General features: G+C 47.4%; 1 protein-coding gene across 2 annotated transcripts in view; it reads right to left on the bottom strand.

Moving 5' to 3' along the window:
* PCDH1 (protocadherin 1) overlaps positions 1 to 17154 on the bottom strand; it is a 99091-nt gene that overhangs the window by 15258 nt on the left and 66679 nt on the right. The window contains exon 5 of one of the 2 annotated variants that reach the window (XM_067566963.1): positions 298 to 522. The exons of the other annotated variant lie outside the window; for it this stretch is intronic. Coding sequence (XP_067423064.1) covers positions 497 to 522 — 26 coding nt within the window. The 3' untranslated portion in view covers positions 298 to 496. Of the gene's footprint in view, positions 1 to 297; positions 523 to 17154 lie in introns of those variants that run through there. 2 annotated transcript variants of the gene reach the window in all.

The following is a 17154-nucleotide window of genomic DNA, read 5'->3' as shown; positions in this document are numbered from 1 at the left end:
CAGCAGTCAAGCCCCACAGACTGGTTGCTTGAGTCTGAGGTGAGAGCTGTCTGGCTGGGTGCTGCAGGGCAAACAGGAGGGGCTGGTGCTCAGAGTCAGAGTTAATGATCAACTAATGTTCTGGAAAATGTTGTTTTTCAGACATAACCAGCTGGCCACTGCACTCCACACCTCCAGCTCTTAGAATAGCTGTGTAACCTCCCTGCTTTCACCCAGCTCCTGCAGTGACTGCCTCACTCCACTGCTTCCCACCCGCTGCTCCGGCATCTGCTGTCATCCCCACAGTGCCTCCCCCAATTCCCCTGGCTACTGCAGCAGCTGTGTCATGCCCACAGGTTCTCCCTCTCCCAGTTCCTAGATAGGTTTGGTCACCCCCAGTGAGTCCCCTCCATGAGCAGGGAGGCTCCTCCCATGGCCTATCCCCTGGGGCACATGTTAGCTGTAAAACCTTGGTGGAAGCCGTGCAGAGCAGACATACCTCAGTTCAGAGCCCCATTCACAGCCTACTCCGATCAGGGGACTCTAATGAGGAGCAGAAAAAGGACGACAGGGTCACGTCATTATACAGCCCCCAGCCTACACACTCCCCATAGGATCCTGCCAGCCCCTCCAGCCTACATCAGCCCTCCCCTGCATCTCTGCCTTGCACCTCTTTCCCCCAGGCTTCCTCTGATACCTGCTGCCTTCACCAATGCCTTGGACTCCACTGGCCCCATCCCAGGCTCTGCCAGACTATCTGGCCAACACTGCCCACTGAGGCCTTCCTCTAGCTCCTCTTAACCTGCTCCAGTTTCCCCTGACCTCCATCAGCCCCCTCTCTCAGCCTCTGCAGAACCCCAGCCAGTACTACCTACCTCCATCCTTCACTAGTCCCCTGCCTTTGCCAGCCCTTCTCTGACTCTGACCATGCCAGCTCCAAGCCTCTGTCTCTCTCTTTTCCCACCATTTTTCTTTTCTCTTCTCTTCACAGTTCTGCTTTCTTCTTACCATCCTCCAATTCCGACTCCATCCCCAAGCAACTCCCCGCCACAGAGTTTGGCATTGGAGTTAGATTAGGGCAGTGGGAACCTCACTAGTGAAGCACAAAGCCCTTCATGCACAAAGACACAGGCTCTCACACATCAGACATGGACATGCAAACTCATGGACATGCACAAAGACACACACACATTCACAGACTTCATACACTCACACAAACATGCACATTCACACAAAGGGACACGCACAGTCGCACACTCATCCAGGCATGCACACATCCATGCATGGACATACATGCTCCCATACACCTGGATGTGGACACTCACACACAGACACTCACTGATGTGCACACTTACACACAGACACACACTGACGTGAACACTCACACACACAGACAGGCACATATAAATAGACACATGCATACATCAGAGTCATGTCCCATTTGCTCAGAGCTGCAAAATCAGGAGTTCACACATGAGCCAAAAGGCCGGCACACGCCCACACGAAAACACCTGATTTGCCCTGCAGGCCTGGGGAGCTCATTTGCACCCAGAAGGGTAGGGAGTCAGAGTTGGTATGGGTCAAGCTATTTCTAAGGGCTGTGCATCTGGGTATGTCTGTGCATGGAGGGAGTCAAAATTTGGGGCTCAGCTGGTGTTGGTGCCTGCAGCACTTTGTAATCTGGGGGTCAGGCAAGCTGAGGGGAACTGCAGTAGGGGAGCATAAGAGAGGGATAAGCAATGAGATGGGAGAGGGAAGCAGGTAGGGCCAAGAAAGTAAAGATGTAGCATGGAGGGGAGAGGAGAGGAAGGTAAGCCAATGCAGGAGGGTGCAGGGAGAGATGAGTGGGTGGCTGGGGAAGCCCATGGGGATAGATAGTGAGGGGCAGGCAGCTGGCAGAGCGAAGGTGGCTGAGAGGGATGAAAGAGCTGGCAGGGCAGCATTTCGGAGAGGGACAAGAAGTGGGTTGCATAGGGATGGTGAAACACGTCAAGGGAGTGTTGCGGAAGGGTGCATGGGGGAGAGTGGCAGGGTGGGGTGAATGTGTAGAAGGCATGGGGTAGAGCAGTCAGGCAAGCAAGCATGGCTGGAAGGGATGGGAGAGAACAGTGGGGTGAGGAGAGATGGGAGATGGGAGAACATGGTGCAGCAGGGAGGGACAGGGTAACATTGTGGTGAGGGAAGGACAATGGAGTGCAGTGCGGTGGGGGTCCGTGGGAGAGCAGAGAAGAGGAACAGGGCAGTGTGGCAAGGCGAGTGAGCACAGAGGGGAGGGATGGGGGAGTCCGGCAGGGTGGGAAGGGACAGGGAAGCACAGTAGTGTAGGGAGGGCTGAGGGAGTACAATGGGATGTGGGACTCATATATTTTAATACCGGGGAGGGACAAACAGAAAAGGGGTTCTCAAACTTTTTTTTTCTGGGACCTCCTTTGAAAATATTTCAGGCTGTGACGACCCCCCCCCCCAAAAAGTGACAACCCTCCATGCCATGCCACCCTTACTTCTGCCCTGCTGCGGGGGGTGGCGTTGCCTTCACAGAACCCAGCCAGCAGCTGCTGCTCTCCAGCCACCCAGCTCTGAAGGGCTCTGGCTATCAGCCATGCACTGGGCTGACAGCCACAGCCCCGGCATGTGCGGGGGCTGACAGCTCACGACCCCCTCATAATAACCTCGCTACCCCATCAAGGGTCCTAATCCCCAATTTGAGAACCACTAGTCTGACCTACTGTATAGCCCAGGCCAGAGAACTGCCCCATCGATTCCTGTACTGAGCCCAGTAACTTGGGTTTGGCTAAAGCCTCTTCCAGAAAGGCAGCTTATTCCTTATATTCCTTATATTCCATATTCCTTATGCCTTATTCCTAATTTGAATGTATCTTGCTTCAGTTTCCTTTCCAGCCATTGGTTCTTGTTCCGCCTTTCTCTGCTAAATTAAAGAGCCCTTTCGCGCACATAATATTTTCTCTCCATGAAAGTACTTGCACACTAGAATCATCACCTCTCAGCCTACATCTACATTGATGGCAGTACTGTCAGCAGTGGCGACCCATTCAATCGATCTAGAAGCCGACGCCACTAATCCACGCCCACAAAAAAAGTAACGCTGCGTCGACGGGAGGGCATTTCCCATCGGTGCACCGTAGTGGGGACACTATGGTAGGTAGAAGTTAGGAAGTCAATGGGAGACACACAATCTACTCTATGTACATTGCATATCTCCTGTCGACTGCCATCGAATTTTGCCGGCAGTGTAGACATAGCCTCAATCTTCTTTTGACAAGCACAGACTGCGCTCCTTCAGTCTTTCACTGTAGCATTTTCTCCTTCCCTTGGGGTGTGGGGACACAGCTGGGTCCATTTCTAAAATGCCTCCCTTAGAGTAGAGCAGGGTGCAGTGATTCCCTGAGGAGCCCTGCAGCACGCTGCAGAAATGCTCCTTGGTGATGATCCCCTCAGGAAGGCTCTTCCGACAGCACTGAACACTCAGGGCGCTGCTCCCCTGGGCACCGCACCCCTCTGGCAATGAACCATGGTATCATGGTATCACTTCCCTATAGCCCTGCTCCCTTGGCACCTCTTCAGCCCAGTGCTACTTCCCCCTCCCAGTGCTGCTCCGAGGGACTCTGCTCCCAGGATGCTGTGTCCTTACTGCCGTGACCCCCCAGGCACCATTCCCTTATACTGCAGCTCACCTGGGGTGTGGCTCCCCTATACTGGATCCCTCTGGATACTGGTCCTGTTTCCTGGGTTGATGCTTCCTGACAACACTGACACAACCCCTCTCCCCTGAGGTAGCTGTGTGTAGCTAGTGAGTGGGCCACATACAGATGTCAATAGTCCTAATTACCCTCCCTTGGTTCCCAGGTAGAAGGTGCTGAGCAGCTTGGCCCTCCAAAGGCAGCAAGCCAGACATTCGCACAGGCAGGGCTCAGCAGGGGCTTGGCTTGGCAGCAGCTCAATAACTCCCACCCAACACTGTTCTTTGAAAGGACTCTTCTGAAGGATTGGTCATGCTGTGGGTTCCCACTCATGTACCCCCTCTCCCCTCCACCCAGATCTGCATGCTGGATCTTCCAGAGAGCAGCCTGCTCTCCCAACCCACAGCCTTACCCAGCAGATAGCCTTAGGCACAGCATCTGCTTTACACTGCCAAAGGGAACACAGAGGGTCCTGGCCTAGGAAAGAAGAAGTCAGTGTTGCTGACCCCCTGAGCTTTCAGATCCCTGCCTTTCTATCACTGCACATGGACACAGGCCAGAGAGCTTTGCCTCCCAAACAACACAGCACAACACCAATTTCACTTTCCAGCTCTGGGGGCAGGCTGCTGCTGGAACAGTGCCTAATTCCACAGGAGGAAGCAGTGAATTGGAGCAGATCACTGAGGAGAGAAATCCTAGAGATGGAGGAGCTGCAGAGAAAGGGATGAAAACACACACAGAGAATTCCCTGGGTCCCATATCTGTCCCTACAGCACACAGACAGACAGCTTCCGGTCCCCAACACCATCCCTCCAAAACCCAAACAGACAGCTTCTGAGCCCCAGCACCATCACAATATACAGGCAAAGGCTTCCAGGACCACAATATCACAGCCTAACCCAGGTAGACAGCTCTAGGGATCCAAGACTGACCCTATGACTCCAAAAATGGCAGCTCCTGGGACCCAACAACACTATACCTACAATACCCAGACATCTGGCACACAAGACCCAATATCAGTTCCTAAACACTCATACAGAAAGCTCCCTGAACCCAACACGGTCAGTACAGCATACACACAAATCGTTCCCTGGACACAACATTGGTCATGCAACACCCACGGAGGCAGCTCCCAGGACCCAACACTGACCTTCTACAATACCCAGATGGCCAGCTCCCAGAACCCAACACCATCCCTACAACACCTACACATAAGGATCCTCAGATCCAATGCTGACCGCGACAACAAAATCACAGATCCCAACAACACACAGGCAGTTCCCCAGAACCAACACTCACCTTTACAACACCTAGACAGATGGCTCCCCGGCACCAAACAATTGCACCTAAAACACCCATACAGACTGCTCCCTCTGGAATTAATGGCTTCCACTACACCCAGACAGTGAGCTCCAGAGATCAAATAACAGCCCTAGAGCATACCAGAACAGCTCCTACTACACCAAGGCAATTGTTTTCCTAAACCCCACATAAACACCCCCCCTCCCCAAGACAGATGGCTGTCTCTGAGTGCTGTAAGGTTTGGTATTAGTCTCTGGAGCTTGTCTATCTAGGGGCCGATGTTTAGTCAAACAGGTGGCTTCTCAGACTCAGCAAAAGCCCCCACAGCACCCAGATAGAAATTCCCTCAGAACCAAACAATAATCCCCTCACATCCAGACAGCTCCCAGACTCCATATTGGTCCCAACAACACCTAGAAGACCATATTCAAGCATCTACAACAGACAAATTAGATTTTAATATTTTAGTACTGGACACATTTCTTCCTGTGTGTTCGTACAGAGCCTAGAACAGTGGGCTTCCACTCCTCACCAGGATGTTTATGCACAATCATAATAAGCATAATAATTACATTTTTAAAATTATGTTAAAAGAACATTATGAGGCTTACAAAGTCAAGCACTCAAAAGTTAGGAAATGCCAGAATTAGGGTTGTCCATGCAACCTTAATTCAGCTCCCTTGAGTGCATTATGATACAGTCTTGCATCTGACGAAGTGGGTTGTAGCCCACGAAAGCTTATGCCTGCAGAAATGTGTTAGTCTTTAAGGTGCTACAGGACTCTCGTTGTTTTTGCTGTATACAGACTAACACTGCTACCCCTCTGGAACTTTTCACCATCAAAGAAATAACATTTTTCAATTCACCTCAGTCAAGAATTGTAGTGCAATCTCTTCATCGTGAAAGTGTAATTGATAAAATATAGATTTTTTTTAACATAACTGCACTCGAAAACAAAACAATGCAAAACTTTAGAGCCTACGAGTCGAAACATGAAGGGGCATACAAATATTTAGCCTATCTGAAACATTTTACCTTGCAAAACCAGTTACAACAGTGCCATGAGAACGCCTGTTCTCACTTTCAGGGTGACATTGTAAATCAAAAATGGCAGCATTAGCTCCCATAAATGAAAACAAATTTCTTTGTCTTAGTGATTGACTGAACAAGAAGTAGGACTGTGTGGACTTGTATGAGGTGAATTGAAAAATACTATTTCTTATGTTTATCTTTTTTACAGTGCAAATATTTGTATTAAAAATAATATAAAGTGAGCACTGTACATTTTGTATTCTGTGTTGTAAATGAAATCTATATATTTGGAAATGTAGAAAAACATCCAAAAATATTTAAAATAAATTTAAATTGATATTCTATTATTGTTTAATAGTGTAATTAAACTGTGATTAATCGCAACCTTTTTTTAATCTAGTTAATTTGTTTTCTGCTAATCGCATAAATTAACTGTGATTAATTGACAGCCCTAATAATAATGCAGAAAAGGCAAAAGTATTCAATTAATATTTTTTTCTGTATTTGAGAAAAAACATATGATGCAGTCTCATCATATGATAACACTCTTTCCTTTCCACTACTATCTCAGGGGTTAAATAGCAGCTACTAATGTTAGACAGTTTTAAACCAGCAGGTCTGGATAATTTGCATCCAAGAGTTTTAAAAGAGCTGGCTGAGGTGCTGCTGTACAAAATGATGTTTTTTCAGATAGTCTTGACACCAGGGAAGTTTCCGAAGACTGGAAAACTGCTAAATTTGTGCCTATATTTAGAAAGGGTAAATGGGATGACCGGAATAATTATACGTCTATCATTCTCACATCCAATGCAGGCAAGATAATGGAGCAGCTGATATGGAAATAATTAATAAAGAATTAAAGGAGGGTACTAAAATTAATGCCAATTAATACTGGTTTATGGAAAATAGATCCTCTCAAACTAACAATATCTTTTTTTGAGGAGATTTAGTTTGGTTGAAAAGGTAATAGTGTTGAAGTAACATACTTAGACTCCTAAAAGGCCTTTGACTTGGTACGACATGCCATTTGGATTAAAAAACTAGAAAGATGTAAAATGAACACGGCAGACATTAAATAGATTAAAAGGTGGCAAACTGACAGGTTTCAAAATATAATTATAAACTGGGAATCATGATTAAACAGGTACGTTTCTAAATGGCTCCTGCAAGAATCATTCCTGCCTTCTAGTGATAGACTCAAGGAGCTCTTCCCAGAAGCCCTATGAGTCCTGACCCAGGCGCTGCTCCCAGCTTCCCCACAGAGCCTGCTGGTAGTGGGAGATTGGTGCAAAGCTCTGCCACCAGGCCCTCTGCTGTGCTGCTAGTTCAGGGCGATCCCATGAGATGGAGGAACGTGCCTTGTCCAGAGCTCCTACCCACTACAGGAGCATAGGACTGGAAGGGACCTGCTGGGTCACTTAGTTCCACCTCCTGGTATCACAGGCACCCGGTCATATTACCTCAAAAATAAACTTATCATGCACCCTCTTAAATCAGTTAGGGGGTTTGCCCCACAACTCATTGAGAGGCTGCTCCAGAACTTCCCTCTTCTGATGGCTAGTAACCTTCTTATTTCCAGCTTCAGTTTGTTCAAGGACAGTTTACCCCCATTTGTCTTTGTGCTAGCACGGACCTTTAGCCCGTATTCCTGCCTGTCTCCCTCATGTTCCCTCAGGGGCTCCGTGTTTGCAGTTCCTCCTTTGACTGGCAGAAACTAGAGGTTCACATGGGTCTATGGTGGCCATAGCAGCAGCGCAAGAGCTCTTTCCCACACAGGGCAAGCTGCCCACAATGTGCCTCAAGGCATCCCACAGCTGCAAGGCCCTGAGTTCCAAAGGGTTTAAGGTAGCATGGTGTGTGCTGCAGAAGGAACCTGAGCAGCTGACCCTGGAGCCTTGCCTTGTGCCTGGGCCTATGACACAGACAAAGGCACAATCCTCTCCTTTCCTGCCCCGGATTCTCAGACACTCCGTGGCTTCAAGGATCTCAGCATGGGTGCCTGAAAGGCATAAGGAGGATAGCTGGGCTTCCGTGTCCCTGGCATCTCTATGGCACCCAGCGTGTTTCCAGATGAAGCTCTGTTTGGTTGGTCCTGAAGCCATGTCCCCTGGATATGCCTCTCCTATCTCCCTCTGCCACCTACTGCAGCTCATCTCTCCCTCCAGGCTCCCTCCAAGGGTTAACCAACCCTTGCTCTGCTCTGGAGCTTCTCACAGCTAATCAGAAAGAGCCCAGGCGAGTGTGGCAGCAGACTCTAGTGTGCTTATCTCCCCACTTCGGGGGCTCTGCCCCTTATCATTTAATTAAAATTGCAGCAAAGCTCCCTGCCAGGCTGCAGCTAATCAGGGAGGTCATGGAGCGCAAACATCCACATGCCAGCTAGAAGCTGCACAGGGGGCAAGAAGGGTAGCAAGTCAGCCCCGCGCAGTGCAACAAAGGGAGGGAAAGCAATACAGAGACCACCTTCCAGCCTGCACTAGAGAGGGGAAGAGGGGATACCTACCCCACATCAGCAGGATCTCAGGCACAGCTCCAGGCAGGGTCACCAGCACACACCAGCCAGCTCCACTCTGCCAGCCTGTGCAATCCTGCAGGGACAACTCTAATCCCCAGAGTCCTCTAGGAGGCCCCAGTCCCTAGGAAGTTAGTGAATTACCCCTTCCCGCACCCAGGCTGAGGGAGCTAATGAATTAGCACACACACCCAGGCTAAGGGAGCAGAGCTGAGGGAGTTAAGGAATTACCCCCCAGAGCTGAGGGAGTCTTAATTCTACCTTAAATGTTTTTGCATGTGAACTTCCCTTGTTTGTTGTGGGAGGGGTGTTATGAGAGGGCATGACTGAGGAGAATAGGGGCTCCCTCCATGTTCATCACAGCTTCAGTTCCCAGCATCTCTCTGCTTCTGGCACCGGGGCTTGTAGGGAGCTGGTATTCATGGGGCTGTAGTGAGCTCAGCTACCAGCCAGAGGCAGTCATGGGGAATAGAGCAGCCCTGGAGCGACTCCTTCAGGCAGAAGGAAGAGGCTTGTGGGAGGGAAGGTGCTCTGTGCTCTGTTGTCCTCAAGCATGGGGTTGGACTAAATGACCTCCTGAGGTTCCTTCCAACCCTAATCTTCTATGATTCTATGTGGGCTGCGGAATTGCAGAGTCCCCTCCTGACTGAGGGTCTGCAGGAGGGTGAGGGGCAGAGGATCTTCTTTTACACATGAGCAGGGGAAAGGGGAACCCTGGAACCTAGGGGCCATGGAGGATGTGTGAGGAGGCTATGGCTGTAGGGAACATTTGTTAGGTGGGAGGGCACAGCAGGAGGCATTGCTGGGAGGGCACAGCAGGGTGAGGGGAAATGGGGCACTGTCTGCTGGAATCCCAGTGGCTGTGGATTTTAAAAAGGTTATAAAATTCATCTCTCTTGACTAGCCAGCAGACGAAGCACAATGTCTAGGATTTTGTAGGCCCCACCCTCCTGTCAAAGGTCTGACTGCAGCTTTAATGTAGCTAGTGTGGCAAGAAACAGCAGTAAAGATTCAGGCTGCATCAAGGGTAGTACAAACATGACTGGAACCCTGGGCAGGTACTCATGATCCTAGCCTACACTGCTGCTGTGATGGAATACATCCCTGCATTCACACCCAACACACTATTGTAATAATCTTTGTACAAGGTATGCCTTTTATGGTATCCTTTGAAAACTCATAATTTGCTGGTCAGTAATGTCCTGATAAAATATGTGAGGCAACACATATTTAAAAGTTATAAGATTTCCCTGTATGATGTTATGAACACATGTTCCAAACCCCACAGCCCTGCCCAAACAGAAGTCATCAGACAGGTCTGTCCTAGACAAAGGAACATGTGCTTGCCTTAATTTGCAGTAAACACAAGCCTACAAGAAGGGAGTCTGCCTCTGGGAGTTCTGACTGGTTTTACTTCTGCACCCCATCTATGTATCTGCTCCGCCAAACTGTTTGTGAGATGGCAAGTCCCCTTTAAAGTGATCAGACGGATTGGAGCAGCAAACCATAAAGTCTGCCAGCCAGGCAAGAGGAAGGACACTAAACCTGCTACTGGCCTGGAAAGATTGGGAGGGGCTCCTCTTAGCACTATTTCCCCTAAAACCTGAACTAGGGCAACAGGCCCCCATAACCTCCAGTTCCAAACAAGTTCCAGTAGGAAAGGACCTGCAAATGGAACAAAAATGGCAGATCTGAAAACTGGCCCAGTCCTTAGCTTTTGGTCTTTTCCATAGTACCCGGACAGACTCACCTGGTGTTTCATCACACAGAGATTGAGCCAGAAAAAGAGGTGAGAGAGAATTTTCAACCATTGCTGATATACATGTGGGAAACAGTTCAGAAGGAATACAGGCTATATTAGATCTCAGAGTAGTTGAGGTGTCACAGAAGGAGTGGCGAAGCCTCTTGGCATTGTTATCTAAACAGGTCAGGTCTACCAGATTCTGCATAGACTTCCAAAAAGTCAACAGTGTCAAAATTCAATGCCTAGCTGATGCCAATGGTCGACAAGTTGTTAGAGAGGTTAGGGGCTGCCAGTTACATCACGACCCTCAATCTATCCAGAGGTTAAAGGCAGATCCCCTTGACTCCACAATCCTGAGAAAAGATAGCCTTGTACATGCCATTCAGCATATATCAATTTAAGACTATGCCCTTTGACCAACAAGGCGCGACAGCCACCTTCCAAAGGTGATGGATAAGGTACTTTGGCCCCATGACCAATGTGTGGCCTTATGTCTTATTTACTGCACACTACTCAAACCCTTTTCTGAAAACAGAATTATTAATTTTGTTATGGGGTTTTCTATAGTATGTGAGTGCTTTAAAAACCTTAATGAATTTATTTTCACAACAACTCTGTGAGATGAGGAAGTATTATTATTACTGTTATACAGATGGGAAACAGAGGCACAGATTTTGGTGCCCAGTTTGAGAGATGTAGAGCCTGACTTTTCAGAGGACACAGCATTATATATACTTTATATGTTCAAAGCACAGCTGTCTTTGACTTCAGTTGCAGCTGTGAGTGCTCAGAACGTCTAAAAGTAACACCAGAGGTTTCAGATTGGACACCCAGAAATGAGAAACATGAGTGACCATCTGTGCAAGTTTAGTATTAGTGACTTGCCCACGATCAAACAGGAACTCTGTGGTACAGGTAGTTGTGATGCTGGCAGACCAGCTCACAGCTTATGACAAGGCCCCTAGGTTTCAACTGAACACTGACAAATACACAGCTGTAACCAGACTGGTTCATGTTAGTATTATGAAAATAGGTATTAGATTATAAAAATGTGCTTTGTGTTTAGACTTTATGAGGTGCTTGTAAATTGCTGCATGCATTAATCTCACTTATAATATCTGTGTCCCATGTTATAAGGAAATATTTGGGTTTGCTCTGTAACTGTAAATCACCAGACCAGAGAGAAGTATTAATAACAATGCTAGTTTCCAACAGGAGGTGTTCTCTCTTGCCCAACAAGAGAAGGCCCATCAACACCAGACGAACATTGTGGAACATCAGAAGACAAAAGCTTTTCTCTATTGCTCTCTCTTTCCTGCCCCCAGGAAAATGAGGTAACTGAATTCCTCCCAACAGCTGAATTTGCAACTTGAAGCAGAAGGGGAAAGGAACACAAAACTTTTACTAACCTTTCATAACTGTTGTTCTTTGAGATGTGTTGCACATATCCATTCCATGATCCTCCCCCCAAACCTCTGCATTGGAGTTATGTGGAAAGAAGGAATTGAGGAGGTTCAGGGTCAACTTGGCCCTTTATACAGTGCCTAGTGGTGCACAGCAGCAGAAGGCATTCAAGCCACCCTGATGGGTACCACTGAGGGAAAAATTTCTGATGACAGTGCGCACACACCCTGCAGACAGACGTCAGAATTCTTTCCCTCAGTGGTACTTTTTGCTATGGCTTGAGTGCCTTCTGATGCCACATGCTGCCAGGCACTGGTATAAAGGGCCCAGCCATCCCTGAACCCCCTCATTTTCTTTTTGCTGGATAACTCCGATGCAGAGGGGAAAGAGGGCTGGTTGTGGAATGGACATGTGCAATATATCTCGAAGAACAACAGTTATGAAAGGTTAGTAGTCGTTTTTTCTTCTTTGTGTGATGCTCATGTGCATTTCACTGTTGGTGACTCACAGGCAGTAATTTAGGAGGAGGGATTGGAGTTCATGTACACAAAGACTGGAGATCAGCTCATCCAAATTTGGCATTATCTCTTGAACACTGAGTGATGGCACAATGAAAGTGGGAACTGAGGACCAGATTGCTGCTCCACAAATGTCCTGGATTGGGACTTGTGCAAGGGATGTTGCTGAGGTTGCTTGTGATCTTGTGTGTTCTGTCAATTTGTCTGGCAGCAAAACAAACACACATACAGCAAGATATTCCAGGTGAAATTCTTTATGAAGAGACTGGGAGACCTTTCATTCTGTCCGCTATGTCCACAAACAGTTGGGTTGACTGTTGAAACTGTTCAGTTCTATCTATGTACAACACCTATGCTCTTCTAACATCCAATGTGTGTAGCCATTGCTCCTAATAGTATGTGGATTTGGTTAAAATACAGGTGAGTAAATTGACTGGTTCATATGAAAATTTGAAGCTACTTTAAAGAGGAAACTTGGATGAGGATGTAAGTACACTTTATCTTTAAAATACTGTATACGATGGTTCAGATGTCAGAGCATGCAGTTCAGCCACCCTTCTGGTGGGAATGATGGCTATCAGGAAAGACACCATCAGTGAAAGATGCAGTAAGGGGCATGTTGTGAGAGGCTTAAACAGTGATGTCATATGTTTTGACAAGATTAAATTCAAGTCCCAGTGGGATAAAGGTTCCCTGATTTGAAAGTACAACTTTCCAGGCCCCTCCCAAATCTGATTGTCATATCATTAGAGAATACAGAATGTTATCCACGTGAGGATGGAGAACTGATATTGGTGCCAGGTAGACCTTGATAGAAGAAATTGCTGACCCTTGCCTTTTTTAGGTGCAGTAGATAATCCAGCATATGTTGAATGGAGGACTGCATCAGTGAGATTCCAGTTTGATGAGCCCAGATAAAGAAATGCCTCCATTTTGACAGGTAAGCAGCTCGGATAGAGGGCTTTCTACTGTTCAGTAATACCTGGCGAACTTGGTCCGAACAAGATTACTCCATGAGATTTAGCCATGGAGCTTCCAGGCAATTAAATGAAGGGCCGGAAGGTTTGGATGGAGCAACCGACCTTGATTTTGGGGGATTAGGTCTGAGTGTAATGGAAGCAAGACTGGAGTTGCCACTCACCGGTTCAGCAGAGTGGAGAACCAGTGCTGGCAAGCCACGCTGGTGCCACTTGATCTTCAGTCGCACTCTGCGTAATGGTGGGATTGGGGGAAAAAGCATAAAACAGCTTGCTTGTCCAGGGTAGCAGAAAAGCATCTGTGATACAGCCCAGACTGGCCTTGCAGCAAGCAAAACTGATGACATTTTCTATTGGCCTTGTTTGCAAATAGGTCTATCTGGGGATTCCCCCAGTGTTGGAAAATACGAACCTGAGAAACCACCTGTGACCTTGATATAGAGCCACATGAAAGTAGGTATCTCTTAAATCATATGCAGTCCCAGGATCCAGAAAGGAAATAATAGAAACAAGGGTGACTGTGCGGAATTTTATCTTTTTGAGGTATTTGTTGAGCTGACATAGGTCCAAAATAGGTCTTTGGTTTGTGGATTGGAAATAACAGGAGTGGAACCCCTTTCCTCTGAGACTCTACGGAACCTCCTCTATGACTTGCAACTGAAGGACAGACTAAACCTCCTGAATTAAGAGATTGTTATGAGTAGCCCCTGAAGACAGAATGGAAGGGAGAGTATGGTAAAACTAAACTGGATGGTATATCCCACTCCATAAGGCTTAACACCCAGCAGTCTGTAGTGATGCAGCACCAAACACTGAGAAAAAGGCAGTTTGCAAACAAAGGGAAAATGAGGTCTAGCATGCTGGGAACTGGTATGGCATCCTTGAAGACCCATTGGAACGTCTATTTAGCACCCTATGGATGTTCAGATGGGGCAGGCATTGATGCAGAGGCAGAAGGAGGTGGTCTATGCATACAACACCTCGCTTCTTTCTCTGCCGATCTTGTCAAGTAGTAGGGCCAATGTAACGGTGGATCTGCTGCAGGCAGAAGTTCTTCCTTGATGGGGGCTGAGGTATATAATTCCAGAGATTTTAAGGCTCCCCTTCACACCATTGAGCTTAAAGTCTGTTCACTCCAAAAAGAGTGAGGACCCTTAAAAGGGAAGGTCCTGTTTTGCTGGACATCCTATGGAAGCACCAAGGACTGCAACCAGGAACAACTGTGCATGGTCACTGCAGAAGCCATGGACCTGGCTACTGAATCCGCTGCGTCCAATGCAGCTTGCAAGGAAGCTCTTGCCACAGATTTCTCCTCGTACTCTGACAAGAACTCCTGCCTAGTACTTTCTGGCAGCATGTCCCAATTTGAACCTGGTGCCCCAGACATTAAAATCATATTGGCACAAGAGCACCTGTTTGTTGGCCATCCTAAATTGCAGCCTCCCAAGTAGGAGAACTTTCCTATCAAACAGATCTTAATTTTTCCATTTTTTGATCGGGGATTGTGCCTTTTGATGCCCCAGACATTCCCTCTCATTGGCCACCAACACCATCACAGAGCTGGGGGGTTGAGAAAAAGAGGTACTAAAACCTCCGTGCTGGCACATAGTATTTGTGGTTGGCCCTTTTAAAGGTGGGGGGAAAGGACAAAGAGCTCTGCCAGAGTGCCGTAATGGGATCCATAATTGCCTTGTTGAGAAGCAAGGTCACTCTGGAAGAATATGCTGAGGCCAAAATATCTAGCAGGTGGTGCAAAGATTCTTTCACCTCCTACACCTGGATGCCCACCTTAAGACCACCCTCTTTAACAATTCTTGGTGGGCCTTACAAACCCCCCTGACAAGATGGACTCGTCACGAGAGGATGAAGAGGAGGCCAGCACAGGCTCAGGCTGCTCTTCCTCCATCACTTCTCCAGCAGGTTCCTCCTCAGCCCTCTCTTGGTACCTGGTACCGGGCTTGGTAACAGGTTCAGAACTGGAGGTTCCTGGTGGGTAGGTACCATGCGCCTCTCCAAAGCCACCACATAGAAATGCCTAAAGTATGATCTAGAAACCGGGGGGAGCCCCACAGATTCCAAGAAGGCCACTGGACAGGTGTAGGCCCCCCATGACCTCCTGGCCACCCACATGATGGTACTCCTGCAGAAGGATCCATTGCAGGGCAGTAGTGCCTGGGTGGAGAGTGGGGAGAATGACTGTGACACTGGAAAATGTAGGACCCAACTTCCAATTCCCAGGAGGACAACTCTCTTTCCGGTAACCACAGAGGTACTGCTGCTGACTGTGCCCATGACCAGGGCCCAGCTGCAGGTTACAGCACAGCAAGCATTCCAGGGTTCCCCTTCGATGGTACCAAAGGATGATCTGTCTGAGGCAAATGGGGCTGAGAGAATATCAAGAACTACAGTGATGCTGTTGGAGCCCCTGCATCCAGTGGTACCAAAAGTGCTGACTTCTGTACTGTCTGCCATACCGACACTGAAAGTGACAAGAAATCCTTGTAACTGACCATGCTGGAGACATTTGAGGCAGCCAGAGATTTCTTGTGTGATTCCACAGATGTGGAAGGTATTCCGAGGTGTTCCCTCAGGCTTCAGACTCCATGGTACCTGCTTCGATGCTGGAGTCAGTGGTGCTGGTTTCTGTAGTACTGGAGAAGAGGACTGCTGGGACTTTAGCTGCACTCTACTCTTAAACCCATGCCTAACAGATTTGGGTGCTGGAGAACTTCTTTCAGTGGTTTGCTTGGAGATCTTATGCCTCTTCCTAGGCAATAGAGAAGGTGAGCAGTGTTGGAACTCAGGAAAGGTAGGAGGCACACTCCTAACCAGTGCTGACGCACTTGGTGCAGAGACTGACTGACCAGGCTCTGACAGAGGTCTCAAGGCTGCCTCCATAAATAAAAGCTTTAGCCTGGCTTCATGGTCCTATTTTCTGCAAGGCTTAAAGTCTCTGCAGATCTGGCACCATATGGAGACTTAAATTAAATGTATATACTAAATTAAAAAATCACAGTAAGAGGACCAAAAAAGTGCCACCATGGCTAAACAAAGAATGAAATGGTTAGAGGCAAAAAGGCATCCTTTAAATATTGGAAGTTAAATCTTACTACTGAGGGAAATAGAAAGGATCATAAACTCTAGCAAATCAAGTGTAAAAGTATAATTAGGGAGGTCAAAATAGAATTTGAAGAGCAACTAGACAAAGACTCAAAAACTAACAACAAAATATATTTTAAGGACATCAGAAGCAGGAAACCTGCCAAACACTCGGTGGGCCACTGGACGATCAAGCTGCTGAAGGAGCACTCAAGGAAGATAAGGATATTGAAAAGAAGCTAAATGAATTCCTTGCATCCGTCTTCACTGCAGAGCATGTGAGGGAGGTTCCCACACCTGAGCCATTCCTTTTAGGTGACAGATCTGAGGAAATCTCCCAGACTGAGGCATTGATAGAGGAGGTTTTTGGAACAAATTGATAAATTAAACAATGGTAAGTCACCAAAACCAGATGGTATCACCCAAGAGTTCTGAAGGAACTCATATATGAAATAGCAGAACTATTAAGTGTGATATATAAGCTATCATTTTAATCAGCTTCTGTACCAGATGACTAAAGGATAGCTAATGTGATGCCAATTTTTTAAAAAGGCTCTAGAGGTGATTCTGGCAATTACAGGCCAGTGAGCCTAACTTCAGTACCACACAAATTGGTTGAAACTATAGTAAAGAACAGAATTATCAGACGCATAGATGAATACAATTTGTTGGGGAAGAGTCAAGATGTTTTTTGTGAAGAGAAATCATGCCTCACCAATCTACTATAATTTTTTGAGGGGGTCAACAAGCATGTGGACATTGGTGGTCCAGTGGTTATAGTGTACTTAGACTTTTAGAAAGCCTTTGACAAGGTCCCTCACCAAAGGCTCTTAAGCAAAGTAAGTGGTCATGGGATAAGAGGAAAGATCCTCACCTGGATCAGTAACTG

Source organism: Emydura macquarii, unplaced genomic scaffold (assembly GCF_026122565.2).
Source record: "Emydura macquarii macquarii isolate MOO-44397 ecotype Brisbane River unplaced genomic scaffold, CSIRO-AGI_Emac_v2 contig_2768, whole genome shotgun sequence".
Taxonomy (NCBI): Eukaryota; Metazoa; Chordata; order Testudines; family Chelidae; genus Emydura; species Emydura macquarii.
The sequence above is the reverse complement of the archived record's forward strand: the minus strand, read 5'-3'. Positions and strand labels throughout refer to the sequence as shown.